This window comes from Vicugna pacos, chromosome 26 (genome assembly GCF_048564905.1).
Source record: "Vicugna pacos chromosome 26, VicPac4, whole genome shotgun sequence".
In the NCBI taxonomy this organism is placed as follows: Eukaryota; Metazoa; Chordata; class Mammalia; order Artiodactyla; family Camelidae; genus Vicugna; species Vicugna pacos.
Genome location: NC_133012.1, coordinates 29,479,444 through 29,505,155, shown reverse-complemented (window position 1 = coordinate 29,505,155; position 25,712 = coordinate 29,479,444). Strand labels below are relative to the sequence as shown.

General features: G+C 42.8%; 1 protein-coding gene across 9 annotated transcripts in view; it reads left to right on the top strand.

Moving 5' to 3' along the window:
* The first annotated feature begins 3,257 nt into the window (after positions 1-3,257).
* The window catches only part of FBXO25 (F-box protein 25), a 29,583-nt gene continuing 7,128 nt past the window's right edge, over positions 3,258-25,712 (top strand). For 4 of the 9 annotated variants that reach the window (XM_072950590.1, XM_072950589.1, XM_072950588.1 and 1 more), the window contains exons 1-7: positions 3,263-3,391; positions 8,674-8,804; positions 9,037-9,174; positions 16,278-16,381; positions 20,562-20,611; positions 22,977-23,069; positions 24,917-25,010. In XM_072950590.1, coding sequence (XP_072806691.1) covers positions 9,041-9,174; positions 16,278-16,381; positions 20,562-20,611; positions 22,977-23,069; positions 24,917-25,010 — 475 coding nt within the window. In that variant the 5' untranslated portion in view covers positions 3,263-3,391; positions 8,674-8,804; positions 9,037-9,040. Of the gene's footprint in view, positions 3,392-4,514; positions 4,568-8,673; positions 8,805-9,036; positions 9,175-16,277; positions 16,382-20,561; positions 20,612-22,976; positions 23,070-24,916; positions 25,011-25,712 lie in introns of all 9 variants that reach the window. The other 5 variants (XM_072950586.1, XM_072950587.1, XM_072950592.1 and 2 more) reach the window with 5 other exon arrangements.

The window sequence follows — 25,712 nt, the reverse complement described above, 5'->3', positions numbered from 1 at the left end:
CCCGTGTTGTCCCACATGTCTGAGGCTCACACTTCTGCACCAGGGAGTGGTATTCACCACTTGCATAGTCCACAGTTTGTCTGCCCACTTTCTTGTATCTAGGCTGTTCCAATAAATAAAACTGCCACAAGCATTATTGCACATACTCCTTGTGGACACGTTTTCATTTATCTTTGATAAATGCCCAGGGTGGAATGTGCTGGGTCCTATGTATTAACATAAATGTATCCATAAGCCAGGTTATAGGCAGCCTAACCTTTTCCATATAGATCAGTTCACTGCCTAAAACATGCAAGAAAGACAGAGGGAAATAATGTTTGCTGAATAAATGGATACAAATATTTACACATTTAACATTCCCAATATCCTCAGAGGCAGACACCATGACCTTCACTGCAGGTGAGAAACCAAGGCCTTTTTTGTTTTTTAACTAGCAAAATACTTCTATTATTTTATAATGATAAAATAAGGACAGTAAAGATTCCTTTTTGGTGTATACCAGGGTTAAGGGAAGTAGAAGAAAAGGGGATTATCAGGATTTCTATGTGACAATACTTGCCCCAGCCTGTAAACCCCCCAGACTCTGTTTCAGCACATGGCAGGGCCACCTGGCTGTGGCATTGGACCAGGCTGAACAGAGCGGCTGCCGAGTTGGGTGAGGGGCTGTGGGGGTGCAGACTGGCTGCTCTTAGGATGAATTCTGCTGATGATACATTTTGCTGGGCAGGCAAAGAGTTCCTGAAATGGAGGGGTGAGGTGGCTGTAGGAGTCAGTGCAGTCTTCATGGCCCCTGCCCCCATTCCTACATCACATTCACCATGTGCTCCTGGCCGCCAACCTGGTTTACAACCCTAAAATTCTGTCCCAATCCCTGTTTTAAGGGTAAGGAGACCCAAGACCAAGAGGAGATTTGAAACAAATAAGCAAACACACAGATTGCCAGATGCTGGCTCCTCCCTGTGGCCTCACTTCCGCACCTGTTGGCCTGGCGGTGTCTCCGACAGAGGCGAGCTTTGGCCCCGATCCCTTCCAGATTTGTACATGCTTACGGCCCTCATCACCCTGCTTTTTAACTGTGTATTTGCCATCCTGTACTTCCTTGAACAGTGAGCTCCTGAAAATCAAGGATTTCAACCTTGCGTCCACACCACCTGCCATGGTGCCCAGCATGTGGTCTGTGTGGCATGTTCATGCTTGAGACACTAAGGTACATGCTGCTCTACCAGTTCTACACTAGGGTGACAGGGTTCTGTCTGGGTGGCTTGGTTTGGTTTTTATTTCTTACCCCAGTATCATTGCTGTGTAGAAAACAGAATTGGTCTTCATGTGCTGTGTAAAGATACCATTAAACCTAGTATGTGTTCCAGAGGAGGTGGACGAGGAAAAGCGACAATTCCCTGAGCCTGGCGGGAGCAAAGCTGAGATTTCAGGATCAAGGACACACACCCTGTCCTGTGCAGCATTTGGGAACAGCCGTGTGGCGGCCTCTAAGAAGAGTGGGGCCCCTGTGCTGGCCATCACCCCAAGCCCAGGTGAGGCACGCAGGTACCCAGCAACGCCTGTGACCAGTGACTGTCCCAGTTCACCGTTACGAGGGTCCCCAACTTTGGGGAGGGGCTGTAACGATGATTTAAATGTCCCAAGTCCTTGGATAGAATCACAACTGGATTATTTTAAAGAAAATAAAGAAACCTGGCATTTTCCATCACCAAGCAGGTACACATGTTAGACGAACAGATGCTTGGTGAGTAGGCCGCTCTTCCAGGGGACCATCTCCCCACACTGAGCCCTCCCCTGAGGTCCCCAGCCACAGGTCACCATCACAGAAACACCTCTGCCCCCTCTACTGCCTCCCCTCCTCCACAGGGGGGGTGTTTATAGAGGGCAGTGTGCAGGTTTGTCTTACAAGCAAAGAGTGCAGTTAGGGGAACAAGAGCTCTCAGAGGTATTTTTGACCACTGTTGACCATGGGCTCCAGCTAGTTCTCTGTGGATGCCTGTTATTTAGCTTCTTCTTGACCCAGCCAGTGGAATTCCTCCACAAGGAGCAGGTGGATGCTGGCAAATTAGGCTAAACTTAATACTCTCCTTATGACCCCTCTGGTGGCAGTGGGGTCTTCGCTTGGCAGTACCTATGGAAACTCCACCCCGGACGTAACAATTCCAATTACAGTAATTTACCTGCAAACACCCCACCACAGGTTTTAAAAATAAAGGCCCATACTACAGTTACTCATTGGGTAGTATTAATGGCGAAGTACTGGAAGGAACCTAATGTTCGTCCATCGAGAAAATCTAAATAAAGTATGGTAAGTCCACAGAATGGAATTTCCGCAATCGTGAGAGAAGGAGAAAGGGGGAGGAGGAGGAGAAGGGGCTGGTTCTTAAATATTGCCGACCTCCCTCCATAATAACGTTTGCATTATTTTAAAAGCATATAGACAAAGGACGCTATTAAGACAAGCACATCAGGAATACTTTACTAAAATATTTTTCTAAAATATGGGTACCTACCATATGCTTCCTGCAGCGTGTTCCAAACATACAAACATATTTCATAAAGAAAAATACTAAGATCAGATACATACTGCTCACAACAAACAGGCCCTGTTTTGAATATTTTTAATGTGCTCAGTTATTTAATTCTTATACAGCTCCTGTGAGGTAGGCACCATTATAGTCTTCGTTCTACTTGCGGGGAATGTGAGGTAGAGACCTTAGGAACTCATTGATTTCCACGCCTCCGGGCAGCGGGTTCTGATTCGAACCGAAGCCCAGCTGAGAGCTTGTTCCCCTGCTCTCGCCTCTCCTAACCGGGAAAACCTCGGGGGGCACTTCCCACCTTCCAGAAAGATATGCACAATAGTCTAAGTCGTTTGTACACAAAGTACTTGAGCCTTAAAACTCAGTACACAAGGTAACGAGGCGCACAGGGGCTGGGGGCAAATCGAAGCTGCATTCCAGAAACTCAGGCCGTTTCTGGCGGCGGCTGGCCTGTAAAGTCAAGCAGGTTGTGGTGAGCGTATATAGGTATCAGACTGCAGCCCACGCCGCCCTCCCGGCTCCCCAAGTGCCAACACGCACCGTACCTGGGGCCTCCCCCGCTAGGACCCCGCCCAAAGCGGGCCGGGCCCACTGCGCTCGCGCGGACAAGAGCGGGGCGGGGGGCGGCTCCCACTGCGCACGCGCACGCCGTAGGCCCCGGGCTCAGGGTAGCAACAAGGCCACGCGGAGCCGCACCGGCCAATCAGCGCGGCCGGGGGCGGGGCTTCCCCGCGGCGTTTCGCGGTAGGCAGCGGACGACTTCCGGCAATAAAGGCCGACGCGTCGCCGTCAGGTGCGGCCTTTGGACGTCCGCGCTCCAGATGGGCCGGGGACAGTCGGCGCTGCAGGTAAGGACTCGGACGACGCGCGCTTCAGGTGGGGACTGTCGGCGTCCGCGCGTCAAGTGGGCCGGGGACCGTCCGCGGGTCACAAGGCGCGGTCCCCCACCCTGGGCGTCCTGTCGCCCCCCGCCTCCCCAGGTCCTCCACCACCCCCGTCTCCCCGCCTTCCCTCCTGAACTCGCCCCCCGCCTCCCCTCCTGAACTCGCCCCCCGCCTCCCCAGGTCTTCCTTTCCACCACCCTGGTCCTCCTGCCACCCCTCGTCCTTCCACCCGCTTCCGCCTGAACCGCCCTCCGCCTCCCTTCCCCCGACCCACCCTCCCGCTTCCCAGGCTCGAACTCCTTCTCCGCCTCTCCCGGCCCCTCCCTTCCTCCCCTCGGGTCTCCCCGTCTGTCCCCGCCCTGCCCTGCTGAGCCCCCTTCTCCTGGAGCATCTGCCCGGGTCCGACCGCGTTCTCCCATGTCTGTGGCTCCGGGCTCGTCTTCAGTCTCCGTCCTGGCTTATTTCTCTTACGCTGATACTTCTGAATTTTGCATCCTTCCCGTCGCAGTAAGCTCGGTTTGACCGTTCTCTCAGCCCCTTTTGGAAGGAATCGGGGAAATCGTGGATTTTCCTGTGGAGCCTTATTTTCTCGCGTCTTCCAGACCCTTACCACGCACCCCTAGTCAGAAGTGATACACTTTCTCTTATTATTTCATAGTCTGTTTTCCCCTATCTGGGCGCACGGTTTCCATTTCCACGAAGCGTCTGTGTCTCTCAGGCCTTCTTGCAGTACCTCGCATTTCCGATCCTCAGCCCTCAGTTTACCCTTTCTTGATGTTCTTTCTGGACCAGATTCTTCCACACTTAAAAGCCATATTCAGGTCTGACCTTAAATTGTTTGACTCAGTTATTTGGAAATCTTGTAAGGAAAAGAAGGCAATAGAAAAGGCCAAATGCTTATCAAATTGAGGACCAGTCATCCTTATCGCAGAACAAAGAAAATTACTTTTTAAAAATTTATGAAGAAACGTAAGAAATAAGGAGAAAAGAAACTCCTTTGCCAGCTTTTCCCCCCTGAATTTCAAACTGCTTTACCCTTATTTTCACTGAAACTTGTTTATTTCTTATTTGTTTCTACTATATACAGCACTAGCTCTGGCTCTGCAGTTAATAGTTTTGAACATCAACTTGATAACTGCAGTAAGTACTGATCACACCACTTCCTTTTCACGTAACTTAAAAATAAATAGCAAAATACATGTAGCCTTTTCAAATTTATTATTTATATTTCCTGTCGTATATTTTCCTTGCCTTATGTATTTACATGTGTGTTTATATGTAAATTGACCATTACTTTAGATCACACCTGGTGATGTAGGTCAGATAAGGTAAAAAATGTAAAAGAAAATAAAACGCTGCAATTTTATGACATCTGTTTTTATAGGGTGTTCAGAAATTGCTGTTATAAAAAGAGAGTGATAGAGCATGGATTGTGGAGTGAGATTCCATGAGTGTAAATGCCAGCTCCACCAAACATTTTGCCTTCTTTTTCATCTATAAAATAGAGAATTGAACTTGTAAAATGGGGATTGTAGTATTTCCTGCCTTGTAGGGTAGTGTGAGTGCTAAATGAGATAACAGAGGTAAATTGTCGAGGGTGATGCCTGACCCATACTAATGTAGCAAGTGTTTGCTGGTCTCACTAGTTAACAAAAAGCATGCTTGCTGAAGGAAGGACGTTTCTTGGTTAGTTCTGATTCTTTCATGTCAAGAGTTTCTTTTTCTCTGTGTTGAAAATAAACTCTTGGAAATGTACTGTTTTTTTATTTCCACAGTCTGCTTAGCTGCATTTCACTCCTTCAACCTCTGGAAATGCAAACGCTTAGCAGGTGAAAAGTTCTGGCCAGCTATATTTGAGTCAACATGAGTTATCTGTAGAGTTTTGGTAGTTGTAAAAAAGAATCTTATCTCACTGGAAACACCAGGCTGACTCTTAACTTCACAGTAGGAAGTTAGTGTAAATGTTGATTGCCTGTGAGGCCTGAATAGAAGTGTATTAAGTGGTGAGTGGGCGTAGGGTCTAAATAGGTAAGTGCAGTGTTTGTGCGTCAAGTCTTAAAAGTACTTAAAGTTGGCTGAGGTGTAGGCTCGAAGTTTCTGTTGCCTAGTTAGTCGTTCTTTCTGCCCCATTCTCCCATTCATTCTCTCCTGCAGACCGTTCTCAAATCAACTGCTCATGGTGCTAGATTGCGCAAAAGCTTTGAATTATTTGGAGAATAAAGCCCAGATACCATTGACAGTCAGCGTTCTCCTGGTCCCCTTTCCATCTGCTGGTCTGTAGATTTCTCTGCCTCAGCCAGCCTTTCTGCTTATTCTCAGACATATTACATGTCTTCCCATCTTTAGTTTTTCATCCACTGTTTCTGTGATTGGTATTTTTTCCTTTCCTTTCTGTTCACTTAAGATCTAACCATGCTTTAGGGCCAAGCTCATGTCCTAGTTCCTCTTCAGAGGTTTCCCAGGTGATTTTGCTTTTTACTCTGAATTTGTTATTCTCTTTACCGTTCATTTGGTACTCACGTTACAGGATTGTAAGTATGCATATTTACACATGTATTTTAAATGGGAAACCAAGTATGTTAATTTAAATATATGAAGACTTCTAAATTATCCTAGAAGGAAGAAAACTAAAATAATAAATTTGTAAAACCTATGAGCATACAAATCACAAAAGGAAAAAATGAAACAAATACTGGGGAAAATTCTTTAGCTGCATGAAAGAATACAAATTAACATCACCATTTCTGCCTTTCAGATCAGTCGTGTTCTATAAAAATTATCACATGGGTAATAAATGTTTATCTAATAAAAGAAATACTAAAAATGTCCCAGAGAAAAAATAATGTAAACTCACTTGGAATTCAGATATGCAGAGATATTCACTGTTTACATTTTGCTGTATCTGCTTTTAGATTTTTCCAATGCACACGTATAAGTTTGTGCCCACATTTAGAAATACATAGAAGTATCACATATATTTTCCTAAAATTTGTTGCTTTCACTTAATATATCCTGAAAATCTTTTCATGTTAATAAAGATCCATACAATTATTGATTGTTAAGAGCCATTTACTATCCCAATGTAATAACGAATGTATTTAACAAAGCCTCTTTTGGATATTTTAATTATTTATAATCATTAAAATTTGTTCATATTACAAGGAATTCTTCAAAGCACAGTTTTCTACATAATCTCTCCTCCCCCAACCAGTTTTACTGAGATGTAATTGATATATAGCACTGTCTAAGTTTAAGGTGTACAACATACTGATTTGGCTCATACATCATGAAATGATTACCACGGTAAGTTTAGTGAACATCTATCATCTCATACAGATACAACGTTAAAAAAAAGATAGAAAAAAAGTATTTTTTCCTTGCAATGAGAACTCTCAGGATGTACTCTTTTAACAATTTTCAGATGTAACTCATACAGCAGTGTTAATTATCTCTATCATGTACGTTACATCAGTAGTACTTATTTTATAACTGTAAGTTTGTTCCTTTTGATTACTTTCATGTGCACATATTTATATATATATATATATTTACGTATTTGTGGGGTTGGGGTTTCATTTGTTTTGCTGTTGTTTTTGTAGTTCGTCAGCTAGATGGTGTACTCTGAGGGAAGGGACATACAGTGTAATAACAAATTTAGTCTGTGTTTAAGTGTTTCTGTCATTGAAGTAATCCTATATTTGGCCTATTAGCAGCATTCTGCATGGTTGCCACTTGATTTTTTTTTTTTAAACACAGTTTAAATGTGATATCAGGGATACTTTGGCAATTGTCGGAGATGGTCCTAACAGACACTGTTGTGTTGTATGTATTTTATGAGACTGAATTTGCCATTATCATCTGCTTCATCATGGTACTTGCCTTCTTCTGTAAGAGTGTTCTCTGGCCTGTGTCTGAAGCTTCATGAAAATCAAAATATCAGACACATGATGTTGGGGGCGATTTTAAATAATCTGACTGGACATGGTGGTGGCTTTTACATTTTAGGGTGATCAGTAGTTGTGAAACAAGTCTGTAAGATGAGGCTTATCAAAGTAGTGATGAGATTTAAGGAATTATTTTCATTGTCCTCTAAAGCAGGAATCTAAGTTAAACAGTATGTGACTGGAAAAGTTGTGTGCTGATTACTGATTAGTTTAGCGAGGTTTTGAGATCCTCTTGGATTACTTCGTCATGTACTTCATCCATTTCATACTCCAGTTCAGTAATTGGGTGCTTGTAGGTGGACCCAGGAGTATTGTTGAAGACTTATTATTTTCTTCTGAAACTTTTTTGTCTTTCTTAAGCCAGTATAAATGCCTATTTAGTAACCTGTTCTTTGTAATGGTAAATATAGTTGGGAGATGGTATTTAAACACTTTCATCTGTCCTGTACTCTGTGGCATATTTTTCCAAACTGATGAAATGTCTCAAATCTACCTAGGACATGAGGTTTATATAACACATCACTCTATTGAAACTGTTTCTGTTATCAACTACCTTTTTGTAGCTAAAGTCAATGTATGCTTTCTAATTCTTACCATACTGGCTTCTTTGTAAGTTTCTTCAGTTGATCATTTCTTTCCTAAAAACATTCTTCTCGTGGCTCTTGCTTTTCGGTGCCTTTCTCAGCTCATCTTCACCTGCTGCCCTTTAAATGTCAGGGCCCTGAGCACCGCTGCCTGGCTGCCTTCTCCCAGTCTGCCCACCCCCATGCCTTTACTGACTCAATGCGGATGGTTTTCCTGCTTGCTGTGCAGCCTCACCCCTCTCCCGGCCATGGGTCTCTCTGTGCGTTAGGGTGAACCGTTCGGTGATTGCTGGGCCGCTCTGGGGTGCCTAGCCTCGGTGCAGATGGGTGGGCATTGCACTTCCTGGAGGAAGGCAGGCTGCAGACAGGCGCTGTTTGCGCAGCACTTGTTACTGTGGAGACAGCGGGCAATGGCCAGGAGGCAGCGTCACCCTGAGTTCTTTGTGACCCTCAGACCTGGTCAAACCCTCCCTCCCTGAGGAAAGCCCCTTCCTTGGCTGCTTAGTGCCCTCGGAGTAAAGTCCAGCTCTTTTGACTTAACTGCCCCTCACTTGCTCTCCATCCTCGCTGGCATCCACTCCCCCTCACGTTGTCAGCTTCGGCGTCACTGAGCAGGAATGTTTCATGTGGTGTTGCGTCTGATTTCTGGCAAGTTTTCTCTGTTTGGTCTAATACTCCCTTTTTTTCCTCACTCCCTGTCCACACTCTTCTCTGTCAGGTGTGAGTGAGATACGCAGCTTTGGGCTAACATCAGCAGTGCTTGTCCATCTCCCGGTTCTAGTGACCACCGCTATCCCATCACTGGTGCCTGGCTAGCACTGAAGGCGTGTGCAGACATTTAAATGTTAAGTAAGAACTTCATTCACTAAAATTAATGAATAAATAACCTTTAAAAATTGTGCATCGTATTGTACATCTGTGACTTATGTAATACTGTGCATCACCTATACTTAAATAAAAAATCAAATACTCTAGGCAAAAAAATCATTAAAGAAATTAATGAATAAATGTTATAAATGAAAAGAAACTTTTACTAATTACACATAACATTTTTAACATAAATTAACCGTTTTTTTAATAGAACCATGCCATTTTTGGGTCAGGACTGGAGATCTCCTGGATGGAGTTGGATTAAAACAGAAGATGGCTGGAAAAGATGTGAACCCTGGAGTCAGGAACTTGAAAGGGAGAATAACCAGTGTAACATCAGTCACAGCATGTGAGTTATAGCTCAGCAAAGCTGTGTCATTTCCTGCTTAACATTTATGGATTTTGTTTGTTTTTCATGTCTCTGTGAAGCCCCAGGACTGCACTGTGGCTGGGAGTCGCCCCCACACAGGGCTGGTGTGAGGGAGGAAGCACGTCATTCAGCTGAAGACTGAGCCTCGTAGATGCCTAGGACCCACCCAGAGATACTACTTTCTTCTTTCTGTTTAAAACGTTTAATCCTTATGATAATCTGAGAGCTGAGTATTATTATTATTAACCTCCCATTAGAGCTGAGGAAGTTAAAAGACACGATTTTGGCAGCCTGCATTGGAGGCCCATGAGATGTTCTCTCTCCGAGGCCCAGGCTGTGTAGCGACTTTGTTCAGACGGTGACATCTTCTCACTCTGCTGCCCAGAGTCGGCCTCGTCTGCTCTGTGCAGGGTGGCGTTGGCCCGGTGCATCTGCACCCCACCCGCTGGAGTAGAGGTGGCCGAGGGTGCTTGTACCACAGGTGGCACGTCCCCCACAACTCGCTGGCTGGAGCACCAGCTGCCAGGGAGGCCGGGGTTGTCCTTCCCCTGGTGGCCGTGGTCCAGGTGGAAGTCAGACCGTGGGCGCGGAAGCAGGCGTGCGGCCTGGTGTGCGCGAGTATGGGGAAGCTTTGGCCCTCCTCCTCCACAGGGTCATAGGTCTCCTCATAGATTTTACTGCGCATTTTTTTCTCACATTTGCATAGTTATCAGTTGTGGATTTTGAACTGACAGGTCATCTGTTTTTCTGACAGGAATTTACTTCTTCAGACTAGAGATTGGTTTTGACAGTATTTAATCTTACATTTCAGATTATAGCAAAGATAACGGGTAATATATGTTGAATTTCTGTTGAGGCATTTCTGTCATTTTGAATTTTATTTAATGTTGATGGCTGTAAAATTTACAGAGTTGGTAATTACATGTACTGTTAGTATTAGGTAGTTAGTATTACACAGTTAAGAATTTTCAAGGTTATTTTTGTGTTACAATTTTTATAGCAAATTTTAAAAATTTAGAGTTGGTTAAGTGTATATAGAAATGTTAGGTGTCCCAATGTCCATGATTCAGTGTGGAGACTCCTCAAGTCACTTTTGTAGGATGGGTAAGTAGGTTACAGAGTGTTGGTTTTAAAAAAGCTGTAATGCGTGAGAGAGAGTGTTAACTGCTACATCTGCACTAAGGAATTTGCAGGTCTTTGTTTTTTCCTCACGTATCCTTTTTCCCCTCATCCCACATTACTGGGAGTGTCTCCACACACAGAATTAGAGAATACAAGCAGGACATGTTTGCTTGATCAGCTTCGTGGCCTCCCGTTTCCCTGAGCCCCTTCCCCGAAAACACTCCTACGTACCCACTTGCATTCAGACTCATTCCAGACTCCTTTGCAGTAGTAAGTAGTGCCAATGGGAGCTTCTTAGTGCAGGGGGTCCTTCCTAAGACAGAAGGCTGTGTGACAGCACTGTGGACATGCACTGTCAACAAGTGAGCGGAGAGATAGTCAGCACCCTTCCTTCCCCCATCCTGCTGCCTTTCTTTCACACACTGCCTGTTTTCTTGTCTTTCTGCTCCTCTTGCCCATTCCTACCAGAACACACATCCATACCTGTGGGGTGGGGTCAGGGATGGCCTGAAACTGAGGCAAACATCTGATATTTTTCCCCCAGAAGAAAAAGCAATTTTACTTTAGAAACAAAGCTAGAATTTGAGAAAGAAGGTAAAATTTTATGTTACCACCATTTTAAATCACTATGTAAAATGAGACCTTATCTTCCCCCGGATGTTTTTAGGAAACAGAGCACTCCTGTTCCTTAGATTTAGAGGCTGGGTTTCCTAAAATTGGAAAAATTATTGTAGTAAAAATCGTTTAGGCAATCGGGACTCTAAGTAAGTTTGTTAATTTTCTTTTTTCTAAATGGGCATGAAAATAGAAGACCTTTAAATATCCCCCTGCTTACTTTTCGCCACATTTTAGGATTGAAGTTCAGAGGAAATGGTTTTCATTTCAACACGGTCAGTTTGGGGGCTACTAGCCAGCCCACACTCTGAGTACCGATTAATCTACTCTTTTAGGCAACACTCATGATATTATGGAGGTTAATGATGATAAGCAAATATAAACCTCTCTTTTAAAAGTTCTAAAATTTACCCATTCAAAAGATGTCTAGAACTTAAAAAAACATCCTTGCTGCCGAGATCCTTGTGAAGCCGCCCTTCCCACATGGAGGGTGCAGGAGTCTCTTCACAGACATGTTTTAAACGTCGAGATGCTCTATGGTCCCTTCATGTACATCTGTCTCCCGGTCTGTCTCCCCCTTCAGACAAGAGAAGCTGGCGGGCCGGCCCTTCAGGGATTTCCCCAGGGCCCCTCGTCTCCTGTGACAGAAGGGTCAGCTCTCCGCTCCTGGCACCTGGCTTCATTTCTTTGACACTGTTTCTGGAAACAGTGGTTTTCTGCTTTTCTTTGATGTGTTTGTGATTGTAGTTAGAAAAGCTATTCAGATTTGAAAGCATCTACATTCTTATTTGAATCAATGGCAGTGAACTAGTGTGAGATTAAATATGAGCTACAACCAGGATCAGCCAGTTTCTGTGAATTGGTATATTTAACGCCTGCCACTGAATGGTAATTTGTTTGTCTTTTTAAATGCACTTTTGCCTGTCTTGATAATTTACAACTATTGCCAGTGTTGTTTAAGTCTATTCTGACAGTGATAAATGGATTCATTTGGCAAATTCAGCTGTTTTTGTTAAAAGTGAGTACTGGTTAGTGGAAGGAGCTTGTGTACAATTTTCTTTCCTTTTTTTTTTAAAGAAAGAAATGGAAAATTTTATTCAAGCCAAATTTGAGGATTACAACCAAGGAAGAGTATCTCAGAAAACTCTTGAGAACTGTTCTGCCCTTCAGAAGTCAAGACACAGTTACATAACCTTTTCTGAGACAGGCTGTGCATCGAATGGTGTATTGACAGTTTACATAACCCAGACCTAAGCACCACGTGACCCCTTATCAAGAAGGAATGTTATCTTTAAGGAGTTGTCTTACGAGAATGTTGCTTCGTATGGTTGAGTGGAAATTTCTGCTGATGGGGAAGGCTTGGTCAATGTATGATGCACAATGTACAGTGTGGGCAGAAAGGAGGCCAAAGGGCAGAGAAAATTTGTTGTTTAAATTTTCTTGTCTTGCCATAAAATATAAACTTTATTTCACAGTTCTCTCTTATATTCACTGAGAGTGACCAGGATATTCTTAAATATTTTTATGAATTAACTCTGGTGATCTTTCTCCCCTTTGCATTGGCCTCTTTTTTTTTTTTGTTTTTTAAATAGACTTTATTCTTTTAGAGCAGTCTCAGGTTCACAACAGAATTGAGCAGAAAGCACAGAGTTGGCACATAGCCCTCCCCACCCATACATATATACTCCCCTACCCCCAACATCCTTCATCAGTGTGGCATATTTGGTACAATTAATGAACCAACATGGGCACTTTATGATCAACCAAAGTCCACAGTTTACATTATGGTTCACTCTTGATGGTGTACATTGTATGGGTTTTGACAAATGCACTATGACATGTAGCCACTGTAATATCATACAGAATAATTTCATTGCCCTAAAAATCCCTTGTGCTCCATCTATTCATTCCTCCCTCCCTCCTTCTCCCCAAACCCCTGGAAACCACAATCTTTTTATTTCTATGGCTGTGCCTTTTCCAGAATGTCGTTTGGTTGGAATTGTACAGTTTGTAGCCTTTTCAGATTGGCTTCTTTCATTTAGTAATATGTCTTTTGAGTTTCTTCCATGTCTTTCATGGCTTGATAGATTTTTTTTTTCCACTGCACAAATTTTTTTAAATTTACATATATGTACTGTTCATTGTTTCTAAGAAAATTTAGAGCTTTAGCTTTTTAAACTTATATAGTTATCAAAGGAATAAAGCCAAGCACAAAATAAGAATTAACTCCAAAAGATACATACACCCTGGTATTAACAGCAACATTATAATTGCCAAGATACGGAAGCATCCTAAGTGCACATCAATAGTTGCATAGATAATGGAGATGCAGTGTGTGTAAGTAATGGAATACAATTCATCCATAAAAAAGAAGGCTATTTTGCCATTTGCAGCCCTTCATTCACTTTTTTTTTTTCACTTCAAAAACTGGAATTTTATTACCAGCAAAGGCATTTCCAGTACATCGAAAATAACAAAATACCTAGAAATAAACTTAACTAAGGAGATTACCTATACTCTGAAAACTGAAATGACACAAAGAAATGGAAAGATTTGTTGTGCTCTTGGCTTAGCAGAATCAGCACTATCAAAATGGCCACACTACCCAGAGCAATCCACAGCTCCAACATAACCCCCATCAAAATACTTGTGACATTCTTCGCAGAACTAGAACAAACAATTCCAAAATTTATAAGGAACCACAAAAATACCCTGAATAGCCAAAACAACCTTTTGTAGGTCTCTCTTTTTTTTTTCTCTCTCTCTGTCCTTTTTCTACTCTTTTCTTGTGGTTTGATAACTAGAGAAGGTCCTTCAACATTTGTTGTAAAGCTGGTTTGGTCATGCTGAGTTCTTTTAGCTTTTGCTTATATGCGAAGCTTGATTTCTGTATCAAGTCTGAATGAGAGCCTTGCCGGGTAGAGTATTCTTGGTTGTAAGTTTCCCCCTTGCATATCATGCCACTCCCTTCTGGCCTAGAAAGTTTCTGCTGAAAAATCAGCTGATAACCTTATGGGAGTTCCCGTGTTGTTATTTGTTCCTTTTCTCTTGCTAGTTTTAATATTTTCTCCTTATCCTTAATTGTTGTCAGTTTGAATGACTATGTGCCTTGGTGTGTTCCTCTTTGGGTTGATTCTGTGTGGTACTTTTTGTGCTTCCAGGACTTGGGTGAGTGTTCCCTTTCCCAAGTTGGGGAAGTTTTCGGTTATTATGTCCCCCCAAATTTTCTCAGGTCCTCTGTCTCTCTCTTCTCTTTCTGGGACCCCTACAATATGAATATTAGAGTGTTTCATGTTGTCCCAGAGTGCTCTTAGACTATCCTCATTTCTTTTTATTCTTTTTTCTGTTTTCTGTTCTGAAGTAGTGATTTCCACTAATCTGCCTTCTAGCTCAGTGATCTGTTCTTCTGCCTCATTTAGTCTATTCTTGGTTCCTTCTAGTGTGTTATTCATTTCAATGATTTTATTCTTCAACTCTGTTTAGGTATTCTTTGTATTTTCCAACTCTTTGCTAAAAACTTCACTCTGTGCATCTATATTCCTCTTGAGTTCTCTGAGCATCTTGGCCATCATTACTTAAAACTCTTTCTCAGATAAATTGCCTGTCTCCTCATCACTTATTTCTTCTGGGATTTTAGCCTGTACCTTGGCCTGGGAGATATTCCTCTGCCACTTCATATCATCTGTCTTTCTACATGTTTGTGGGTTCCTTCCACAGGCTTTGGGATTATTGTTTTCTTATTTCTGGAATCTGCCCCTGGTGGATAAGACTGGACTAGAGGCTTATGCAGGTTTCCTGGCAGGAGGAGCCAGTGCCTGCCCACTGCTGGGTGAAGCTTGGTCCTGGACCTCTGGTGGGTAGGGCTGTGTCTGGAGGCCTTTGTGACTTAGGAAGTCTGCTGACGGGTGGTGTTGTGTTCCCACCCTGTACATTGTTTGACCTTAGGCTGCCCTACAGGCTGCTGGGTGGGGCTGGGTCTTGGTGCTAATGATCCAATCATGATGTCAGCCTCCAGGAAAGCTCATGTAGATTAACACTCCTGGAATGTCCGCCACTAGCTTTTATGTCCCCTGAGTGAGCTGCAGCCATCTTCCACGTCCCCAGGAGACCCTCCAAATCCAGCAGGCAGGTCTGGCCCAGGTTCCTATGAAATCACTGCCTCTGTCCTTGGACCTGGTGCACATGAGTTTCCATGTACACTTCTCAAGTGAATGGTGTCTCTGTTTTCCCCAGTCCCGTGGGGCTCCCAGAGCCAAGCCCCCGAGCCTTCAAAACCAGATGTCCTTGGGTCTCCTTCTCTTCCCAATGCTGGGACCCAAGCTGGGGATCCTGATGTGGGGCTTAGAGCTCTCACTCCTGTGGGAGGGCCTTGGCAGCCTAACTATTCTTCAGCTTGTGGGTCGTCCACCCCTGGGGGGGGTATGGGGCCCAGTTATATCGTGCGCACACCCCTCCTACAGTCCTGCTGTGGTTCCCTCTTTATGTTTCCAGTTGCAAAAGATCTTTTTTGCTAGGTTCCAGTCTTTTTTTCGATGGTTGTTTAGCATTCAGTTGTGGTTTTGTTGTAGTCACGAGGAGAGGCAAGCTTGTGGTCCTACCACTCCGCCATCTTGACTGGAACTCCTTGTGTACAATCTTCTTGTCAGAGTAGTGATGGGGAAATAAGCAGTGTTACTCCTGTGGTTTTGAGCCTCAGTCCCTGGGCCTCTGCTAGCCAGCTCAGCCCCACAGACCACCCTGCTTGCTGTCAGACCAGAAACAGCTCAGTTATCAGTGTGCTGAAAATAAAAACCGTGTGCATCTTCAATTTTGAGGGGGTGGACTGCTTTTTGCATAGTCTTTTTTTTTTTAACTACAAGAAAGAATTTTTTTTAAAATAAAATGTGTTCAAGCTATTTAGTTATCATATGATTTTAATTTCTTATTTCATGCAGAAAATGGGAAAGCTTAAAATTGGATGTATTCAAGTGAAAAAATGTTTTAATTCAGATTTTATTTATAGTTTTACAATCTGAAACTGTCTTAGTTGAGTATTGTCTAAGTCCTTAAGGGATTCTAAACCATATTCATAACTTCTAGATACCACATTCTGAAAAGAACCAGGGTAAATCTCAGATTTTTTAAAACAAAGCAACAACAACAAAAAATTGAATGGTAGCCTTATAATTTCAAACCTGTGATTTGTTTCTTTGAAAATTAAATGGTTGCTTTCAGAATTTAACATGATTTTCATTTTGGTCTCCTGAATTACAAACCAGGTTTTTTGTTTTTGTTTTTGTTTTTGTTTTTTGGTGACAAATGAAATCCCTGTCAAAATATTTTAATAAGATGTATCTTTTTTTCAGTATCTTAAATAGTGAAGATGAAGAAATATTCAATAATGAAGAGCATGAATATGCATCCAAAAAAAGGAAAAAGGACCATTTTAGAAATGACACAAATACTCAATGTAAGATCATCTTCATTAATAATTTTATGATATTTCACTTGTTAAGGATGCTGGTGCCTGGAGTGCTTTGACATCAGTGCTGATGCAGGTATGTGAGTAGCAGCACCATGTCCATTGCTTCCCGCTGGCTTAGTGGTCAGGCTTTCACAGCTCAGCCATTTAGTTGAGTAAGTAGTAAGATTTGCAGCAGCAAAACAAAAGACAGCGAAACCCATAAAACAGCCTCTGTGTCTGAATGTGGAATAGCCATCCTGAATTCCGGTCAGTTTGCCCCCAAGCAGTGATGTGGAACCTGAGGTGTCTTGACTTTGGACTTTGGTTCAGGAGATGCTGCTGATTTGGAGCAGCAGGTGGAGGTGGTCACCACTGGAAGCTGTGCAGGATGGGTCCGGGGGTGGGGGACAGGGGCTCCGAAAGGCCCTGTGCCACTGGGAACATGTTAGTGAATTCCGTCATGGGCCTTGGAGGGTCCCATGGGGGATGGAGTCACAGTCTTCAAAGCTTTGGGGGTTTTTTTGTTAATTGAAGTATAGTCAGTTTACAAGGTTGTGTCAATTTCTGGTGTACAGCACATTGCTTCTGTCATACATGAATATACATATATTCACTTTCATATTCTTTTTCACCATGAGCTACTACAAGATATCACATATAGTACCCTGTGCTATACAGTATAAACTTGTTTATCTATTTTGTATATATCACTCAGTATCTGCAAATCTCGAACTCCCAATTTATCCCTTCCCACCCCCTTGCCCCTGATAATCGTAGTATGTTTTCTATGTCTGTGAGTCTGTTTCTGTTTTATATATGTTCATTTGTCTTTTTTTAAAATTAGATTCCACATATGAGTGATATCATATGGTATTTGTCTTTCTCCTTCTGGCTTACTTCACTTAGAATGACATTCTCCAGAGCCATCCATGTTGCTGCAAACGGCATTATTTTATTATTTTTTATGGCTGAGTAGTATTCCGTTGTGTAAATATACCACAACTTCTTTATCCAGTCATCTGTCAATGGACATTTAGGTTGTTCCCATGTCTTAAGGTAGTGTAAGTAGTGCTGCTGTGAACATTGGGGTGCAGGTGTCTTTGGATTAAGGTTCCCTTTGAATATATGCTTGAAAGTGGGATTGCTGGATCATATGGTAAGTCTATTTTTAGTCTTTTGAGGAATCTCCATACTGTTTTCCACAATGGCTGCACCACAACGCATTCCCACCAATGGTGTAGGAGGGTTCCCTTTTCTCCACACCCTCTCCAGCATTTATTGTTTGTGGACTTTTGAATGATGGCCATTCTGGCTGGTGTGAGGTGATACCTCATTGTAGTTTTGATTCACATTTCTCTGATAATTAGTGATATTGAGCACTTTTTCATGTGCCTGTTGGCCATTCGTGTGTCTTCATTGGAGAGTTGCTTGTTTAGGCCTTCTGCCCATTTTTAGATTGGGTTGTTTGTATTTTTCTTATTAAGTTGTATGAGCTGTTTGTATATTCTGGAAATCAAGCCCCTGTCAGTCTCATCTTTTGCAAATATTTTCTCCCATTCTGTAGGTGGTGGTTCTGTTTTGCTTATGGTTTCCTTTGCTGTGCAAAAGCTTATAAGTTTAGTTAGGTCCCATTTATCTATTTTCGCTTTTATTTCTGTTGCTTAGGTAGACTGCCCTAGGAGAACATTGCTGAGATGTATGTGAGATAATGTTTTGCCTATGTTTTCTTCTAGGAGATTTATTGTGACTTGTCTTATATTTAAGTTTTTAAGCCATTTTGAGTTTATTTTTGTGTATGGTGTAAGGGAGTGTTCTAGCTTCATTGATTTACATGCTGCTGTCCAGTTTTCCCAACACGACTTGCTGAAGAGATTGTCTTTTCTCCATTGTATATCCTTGCTTCCCTTGTCAAAGATTAGTTAACCATAGGTCTGTGGCTTTATTTCTGGGCTCTGTCTTCTGTTCCATTGATCCATGTGTCTGTTTTTAATGCCTGTACCACCCTGTTTTGATTACTGTAGCTCTGTAGTATTGTCTGAAGTCTAGGAGGGTTATTCCTCCAGCTTCATCCTTTTTCTTTAATATTGCTTTGGCAATTCTGGGTCTTTTATGATTCCATACAAATTTTAGGATTATTTGTTTTAATTCTGTGGAAAATGTCCTGGGTAATTTGATAGAGATTGCATTAAATCTTTTGATTGCCTTGGGTAGTATGGGCATTTTAACAGTATTAATTCTTCCAATCCAGGAACATGGGATATCTTTCCATTTTTTAAAGTCTTCTTTAATTTCCTTAATCAATGTTTTGTAGTTCTCCGTGTGTAAGTGTTTCACCTCCTATGTTAGATTTATTCCTACTACTTTGGGTGCAATTTTAAAAGGGATTGTTTCTGTACTTTCTTTTCCTGTTGATTCATTGTTAGTGTAAAGAAACACAACTGATTTTTGTACATTAATCTTGTATCCTGCCACCATGCCAAATTCTTTTATTAGCTCTAGTTAGTATTCGTGTGGAGGTTTTGGGATTTTCTATATGTAGTATCATGTCGTCTGCCTATAGCGACAGTTTTACCTCTTTTTTCCCAATTTGGATCTCCTTTATTTCTTTTTCTTCCCTGATTACTGAGGCTAGGACTTTCAAGACTGTTGAATAGGAGCGGTGAGAGTGAACAACTTTGTCTTGTCCCAGATTTTAGTGGGAAGGCTTTCAGCTTTTCACTGTTGAGTACTATGCTGGCTGTAGGTTTGTCATATTTGGCTTTTATTATGTTGAGATATGTTCCCTTTATACCCACTTTGGTAAAGTTTTTTATCATAAATGGGTGTTGAATTTTATCCAGTGTTTTTTCTGCATCTGTTGAGATGATCATATGATTTTTGTCCTTTCTCTTGTTGATGTCATGTATCACATTGATTGATTTGTGTGTGTTGGACCACCCCTGTGTCCCTGGGATGAACCCAACTTGATCATGGTGTATGATCTTTTTTATGTGCTACTGGATTCTGTTTGCTAATATTTTGTTGAGGATTTTTGCATCTATGTTCATCAGTGATATTGGCCTGTAATTTTCACTTTGGGGGGAGTGTCTTTTTCTGGGTTTGGTATGAGAATGATGGTGACTTCATAGAATGAGTTTGGGAGTACTCCTCCTTTTTGGTCTTCTGAAAGAGTTTGAGAATGATTGGTGTAAGTTCTTTGTATGTTTGGTAGAATTCCCCAGTGAAGCCATGCGGTCCTAGACTTTTGTTCACAGGGAAGTTTTTTATTGCTAATTCTGTTTCATTTCTAGTGATCGGTTTGTCCAAGTGGTCAGTTTCTTCTTGATTCAGTCTTGGTGGACAGTATGTTTCCAGAAACGTGTCCATTTCTTCTAGGTTGTCCATTTTGCTTTCATATAGTTGTTCATAGTATCCTCATATGCTATTTTGTATTTCTGTGGTATTGGTTGTAATTTCTACATTTTCCTTTCTTATGTTGCTTATTTGTGCTCTCTCTTTTCTCTTCTTGGTGAGCTTGGCCAAAGGTTTGTCGATTTTGTTTACTCTTTCAAAAAACCAGCTCTTGGTTTGATTGATTTTTTTAATCTCTATTTTATTTATTTCCTCCCTGATCTTTATTATTTCCTTCCTTCTGCTGACTTCCAGTTTTGCTTGCTTTTCTTTTTCTCATTCTTTTAGCTGGTAGGTTAGATTGTTTATTTAAGATTGTTCTTTTTTGAGGGAGGCCTGTATCACTATGAACTTCCCTCTTAGGACTGCTTTTGCTGCATCCCATAGATTTTGTGTGGTTGTGGAAGCTTTGGGATTTGAGTAACATGGAAAAATGTATTTAAATGGAATACCATGGACAGGCAGTAAAGGAGGAAATTTTATTAGGGTGTATACAAAATGCATGTTTATAGCTACATATGTTTTGATAGGACTGTAGTCACAGTTCACTCTTCTGAGTTACTAAGACTTGGTTCTGTCGTATCATTTCTCATGTAAAAATGTTTCAGCACCTTTAAAAAGATGCTGTTCTGTTAGGAAACAAAGCAGTTCTGTTTACATTTAGTCAAGTAAAGATATCTCTTATCCATACAATGTCAGATAATTTTTTTAGCATGTGCAGCTACTGAAGTTCTTTAAACTCTTCATTTTGTAATGATTTAACAGATTTTTAAAATAAAATTAATTTTTATTCTAGGTTTTTATCGTGAAAAATGGATCTATGTCCATAAAGAAAGCACAAGAGAAGTAAGTATTCTGTTATAAATAAGAGTATGTTTTGTATTATTTTTCTTGAATATGTGATGTCACATTAAATTATTTCTTTTGCAGTATTGAATCTCTATTCACATTCTGGCAGGTGAAAGCATGTGAGTGTCTTTGAGACAGTGATTTGTGTGTGTACATAGTGTGTGTCAGGGCCCCTGGTACAAATCTAAATCAGCAGAGGGCTATTTCAGAACAAGTGTGGATCCCCAGGTACTTTGATGTTTTCTCCCACGCCCCCCCAAAGCTGTTCATAGTGAGCCTCTGGGACTGATGGGGATGTGTCCTGGCTCTCCTGTGTTTTGAGAGGGTGAGGACATTTGTAAACCCCTCATTTATTTTGTACATTACCTAAGGTGCATTAGTAATTAAACTGGAATCTGCAGAGAGCAGTTTGAGCCCTACCCCTACCTTCTTTTGCAAACAGTCTGTTCACCTCAACTCTGCATGTTTCTTTTTTCTCTGCTTGGTATCTGGGGAGGCTTGTTTCCTTCTGCAGTCTGAGAAAAACATTTGCCTTATTTTGCAGCAATTGGGGAAAATAATTTAGGGGGCAGTTGTTTAGCATATATTACTTTAGCATAAGTTAACATGTTCCAGAAGTGTTAATGATGTGTGTTTTGAAACCAGCCCAGCTTTCTAGAAGCTTGAGGGCTAGATTCGAGACAGAATTTATTTGACCTCTTTGGTGATGGTTAATACTGTTAAATGAATGTGAAACCACTCTGATCCTTAAGATACACTCCAGGGCACCGTTGGAAGGTATTGGGTGGAATCTAACCTAGTCTGAACTTAGGAAAGACTATTAGATACTTTACAGTGGGAATTACCACACTGACCACAGGACGGAGATCCAGGTGAGGCTGGCTCAGGAAACAGAAGGGCACCTTCCTGCGAGTGTGCAGGGGTGTTTTTTGGATCCTGGGGATGGGGCACAGGCAGGCGCAGGAAGGGGTTCCCCCACTCTCACCACCACCTTATGCCTTTAGTCTTGTCAGTTGCTGCAGGCCAGCTGTCTACTGCTTTGTTCCCGTGGCCGACCCCAGATGGGACAGCCCCTGAGGTGGATGCTGTCATGTGGCTCAAATGTGCAATTTTAAGTTCCCCCTAAGAAGAGGCTGTGGTGAGATGGTGGCTGCCTGGAAGGAATCTGTTACACTAGCATTTAGAATTCTGTTCACTGAGAAGAGAAAAATTATCAGCTGGGACTGATTTCAGATTATGATCTGTGTCTAATTACTTCCTTCACAGCTCACAGGAAGATATTTTGCACAGAGTAGGTATTCAGTTAACACACATATTGAATGTTTTAAATAAATGTATGTTGTTGACTTGTGGCACATTGGGACTATTGTTGGGATCTGGGTGCAGAACCAGATCAGCCCTCTTAGTCTGAGACTACGGTGCTCCTGCTCCAGCCGCCCTCTGGACCCCCTCCTGTGTCAGTTTGAAATGTGAGGCAAATCTGTCTCCTCGTGTTTTCTGTGACTGTTCCCCACTCTCTGTCCCGACAACTCTGAGGTGAATATCTGTGTTCTGAGTATTTCAGATACAGAAGAGAGTTTAAAATGTCTCCTGCAACCTGAGGTACACATCTGTACCAATCAGTAGAGTATAGGACATATCGTTGAGGGAGAACATCTGAAATAGAATGGCAGTGCTTCTGGTCCTGAAAGACAGTTACTCATGTCACCCTTGTGGCCTTTGCCTCTTGGACCTGTGGGCCTAATTACTGGCTTCTTGGGTTTTGGGTTCCCAGCCTGGACACTGACCACCACTACTTCCATCGCCCCAGCCCTCTCCACCCAAATGCTGATTTTCAGAACCTCCCCCCAACCCCACCCGCTCAGCTGCCCCTCGACCCTGATCCTGTGTGGCTGGCCTGGGCTGGGCCTGCGGGCACACGTGACTCCCTGCAGAGGACTCGAACGTGTCCACATGTCTCTCTGTAGCAGGTGCTTCTTCACAATAGCCATGCCTTTGAGTATTTATTTGTAGTTGTACAGCCAGAACACATCCAGTTATTCTATGATTTTAGGGTTAATGTCACCTTCCCCCACACACATCCCAACAAAACAAATCAACAAGACATTTAATAACTATTTTTGTCGTTATATCAACAGTGGTGTAAAAACGCCAGTGCATGGGATCTGGATTATACATAAATGACTTAAATTTAGTATTGCTTTATTTTTACTCTCATCTAAATATGGAATAAATAAAAAACTAACATCCTTTGCCAAAATTAAAAAAAAAATCATACAGACTGGTTGACATTAACTGTTGGTTCATTTTGACTTATTGACTCATTCAGTGAATTTGAAGTATCGTGTGTCTGTCTTTCCAGAGACACGGCTATTGCACCTTGGGGGAAGCCTTTAACCGCTTAGACTTCTCCAGTGCGATCCAGGACACCCGAAGGTTCAATTACGTGGTCAGAGTGAGTGTTTTATTTCAAAGCCACTTGGTGATGCTTTTGAGTGGCTGGGTTTTGGAGGCGGAGTGTGAAATACTTAAGATGCTTTTGGCAGCTGAGTAAAGTTGTGCTTGTTCGCGGGTAGGAAACCCCCAGGGAGCGTGCCTGGAGGAAGCGTGGTCCTGAGGCTTCTCGGCGGGTGCTGGGGCACCTCCCCACGCTTTCCTCCTGAGGTTTCACTGAGCCCCACATGCAGCCTGGAACCTTCAGAGATAGAGAGGAGATCGGAGTTTTTCCTGGGATTCATTACCCGGTTGTTACATGTGCATTGTCTGCTTTGTTCTTCAGAGTATGAGCCCTCCTTAGTAGAGGAACAGTGGGCTAGGAGAAAAAAAGAAATTCATACAAAATAGAACTCCACAGAAGCTTTACTGTGTTAATGATATGTTTTAGAAGAGATTTTTATTCCTGGCCTACATCCAGGAAAGAAAGGGTCTTACCATATATTCCACGTGTGGTTTACTCTTATTTGCACAAAGATGAATCACCCTGTGACTTTCTCACCTTCCTACTGCTGTGGGCAGGGTAAGTGATGGTCAGGAAGCTGTTAATTTGAGGTTTTTAATGGTGCTGTGAGACTTTGGGAGGATTTTCCTTGTAATGGCTCCTAGGCATTTGGAAGTAGTACCAGAAGGATAAAAAGTTGGGGAGTTAAGTGACTTTAAGCTTGAGTGGATTATTCCTGTTTGATTTGGCCCCAGTCAGCGTTTGCCAGGGGACTGACGTGACCAGCACCTGGGGCTCCTTTGGGGCCGTGGGCTCCCCGGCAGCCTCGCCAGGCTGGGGCTGTGTTGTGGCCGAGTCCCATTGTGGGTTTCTGTGTTCTCACCCTGAGTTCTCACCAGACAGGGTTTCTGCCAGTTACCTCTTCTCTCCATAGTGGAACCGGGATTCAACTCCACTTTGTGGAAATATCGAGATTGAGTAGAGGGAAGGTGTGTCTGTTGACACATAAGAAAGATGCAGAGTCTCTTATTTTAGGGATGTAATGTTTTCTTTTTGTAGAACAAGGTTTGGTGGTCATATAGTTCTTCCACATCCTTCCTTGTTTTTAGTTGTCAGATTTGAAGAGGTATGTAAAATCTCTACAATATTTGTTTCTAACAAATTTTCATTAAGTTTCCAGCAGATTTTGTTTTATATATCTCACTGAAAGGAGGCCAGAGACATATAAAGCAAAATCTGTTGGAAACTTAACGGGTGTGTGGTCACCTGAGAGTCATACCACTGAGCTTCCCTGCAGCAGCAGAGGAGAGGGGACAGTGCTCCGGCTGAGGAGCCCCTTCCCCACCAGGGACCCTGCCTCACTCAGAGCAGGTTAACAAAGAAGGAACGTGACCAGCTTCGAGAGCAGCACACCACTGGGAGGTGAGGCGCCCAGGGAGGCAGGACGGCATGCAGACCAGACAGGTGTCAGGGTGGACATCACACTAGGGCCAAGGGCACATCTGTGTATCTCAGATGGAGAGGCCAGAGGGGACAAGGCTGCGAAGCCCCTGCCCCCTGCAGGAGAAGCTGGGCTGAGAGGGGCCCGAGGGCAGGCCCAGGACCTAGGACGAGATGGCAGGCAGGAAGAGGGGGTCTGAGGACTGGCGGGGGGACCCAGTTGTGAGGATGGTCAGGTATGTGGCCAGCTTGTGACTGGTCTTCACAGGAGACGGCGCAGCTGTGGGGCTGGGCAGACCTGGAGCCCATGCAGGACCACCTGCCCGGTCACCTCCTGCAGATGGAGTGCAGACACGCATCTGTCCTGGGGGAGGGGCCGGGCCTGCATCCCTGCAGAGGGGACCTCACCCTGACTCTCTCTCCAGCTGCTGCAGCTGATCGCCAAGTCCCAGCTGACCTCGCTGAGTGGTGTGGCCCAGAAAAATTACTTCCACATTCTGGACAAAATCGTTCAGAAGGGTAAGTGGTGACTGATACTTTTAATCATCTAAATCTTAGTTAGGAATTTGGTGCAAGGAGATTGGATTTTTCTGTCGTTTTCCCCAGTGTTAATGGTGTCAAATACTGTGATAGTGTCACTGCTGTTTCCTTCCAAGGTGCTTTTGCGCACACAGGGGTATATTATAATGACAAAGGGTAACTAATTCCTGAGCTTTAAGAAGACACCTTACTGTCCCTGGTTAACAGTCACAGTCCGCCTTCACTATGTAGTGTTCCCATAATTATTAGCAAGTCATGACTTAGTTGCTTAGGCGCAAGTGCGCCTGTAATTCTCTTTCTAATTTCATGTTTGTCTTGGTTTGTTAGTGGCCATAATAAATGAAACTGAGTTTATGCATATTATGCTATTTTAAATATCAGTTCTTTACAATGGAACACTACTCAGCCATAAAAACAGTAACGCCATTTGCAGCAACGTGGAGGGACCTGGAGATCGTCATTCTGAGTGATGTAAGCGAAAGAGAAAGAAAAATGCTCAATGATATCACTCGTATGTGGTATCTTAAAAAAACAAAAGACAAATGAACTACTATTTATACCTTAGATGATCGATTTCTTGAATACATGTAAGCACATCTGACGGTCCTTTATGACTGGATTACTGCATTCTGTTGATGCTTCTTTTGTGCTTGGCTTTATTCCTTTGATAACTATGTAAGT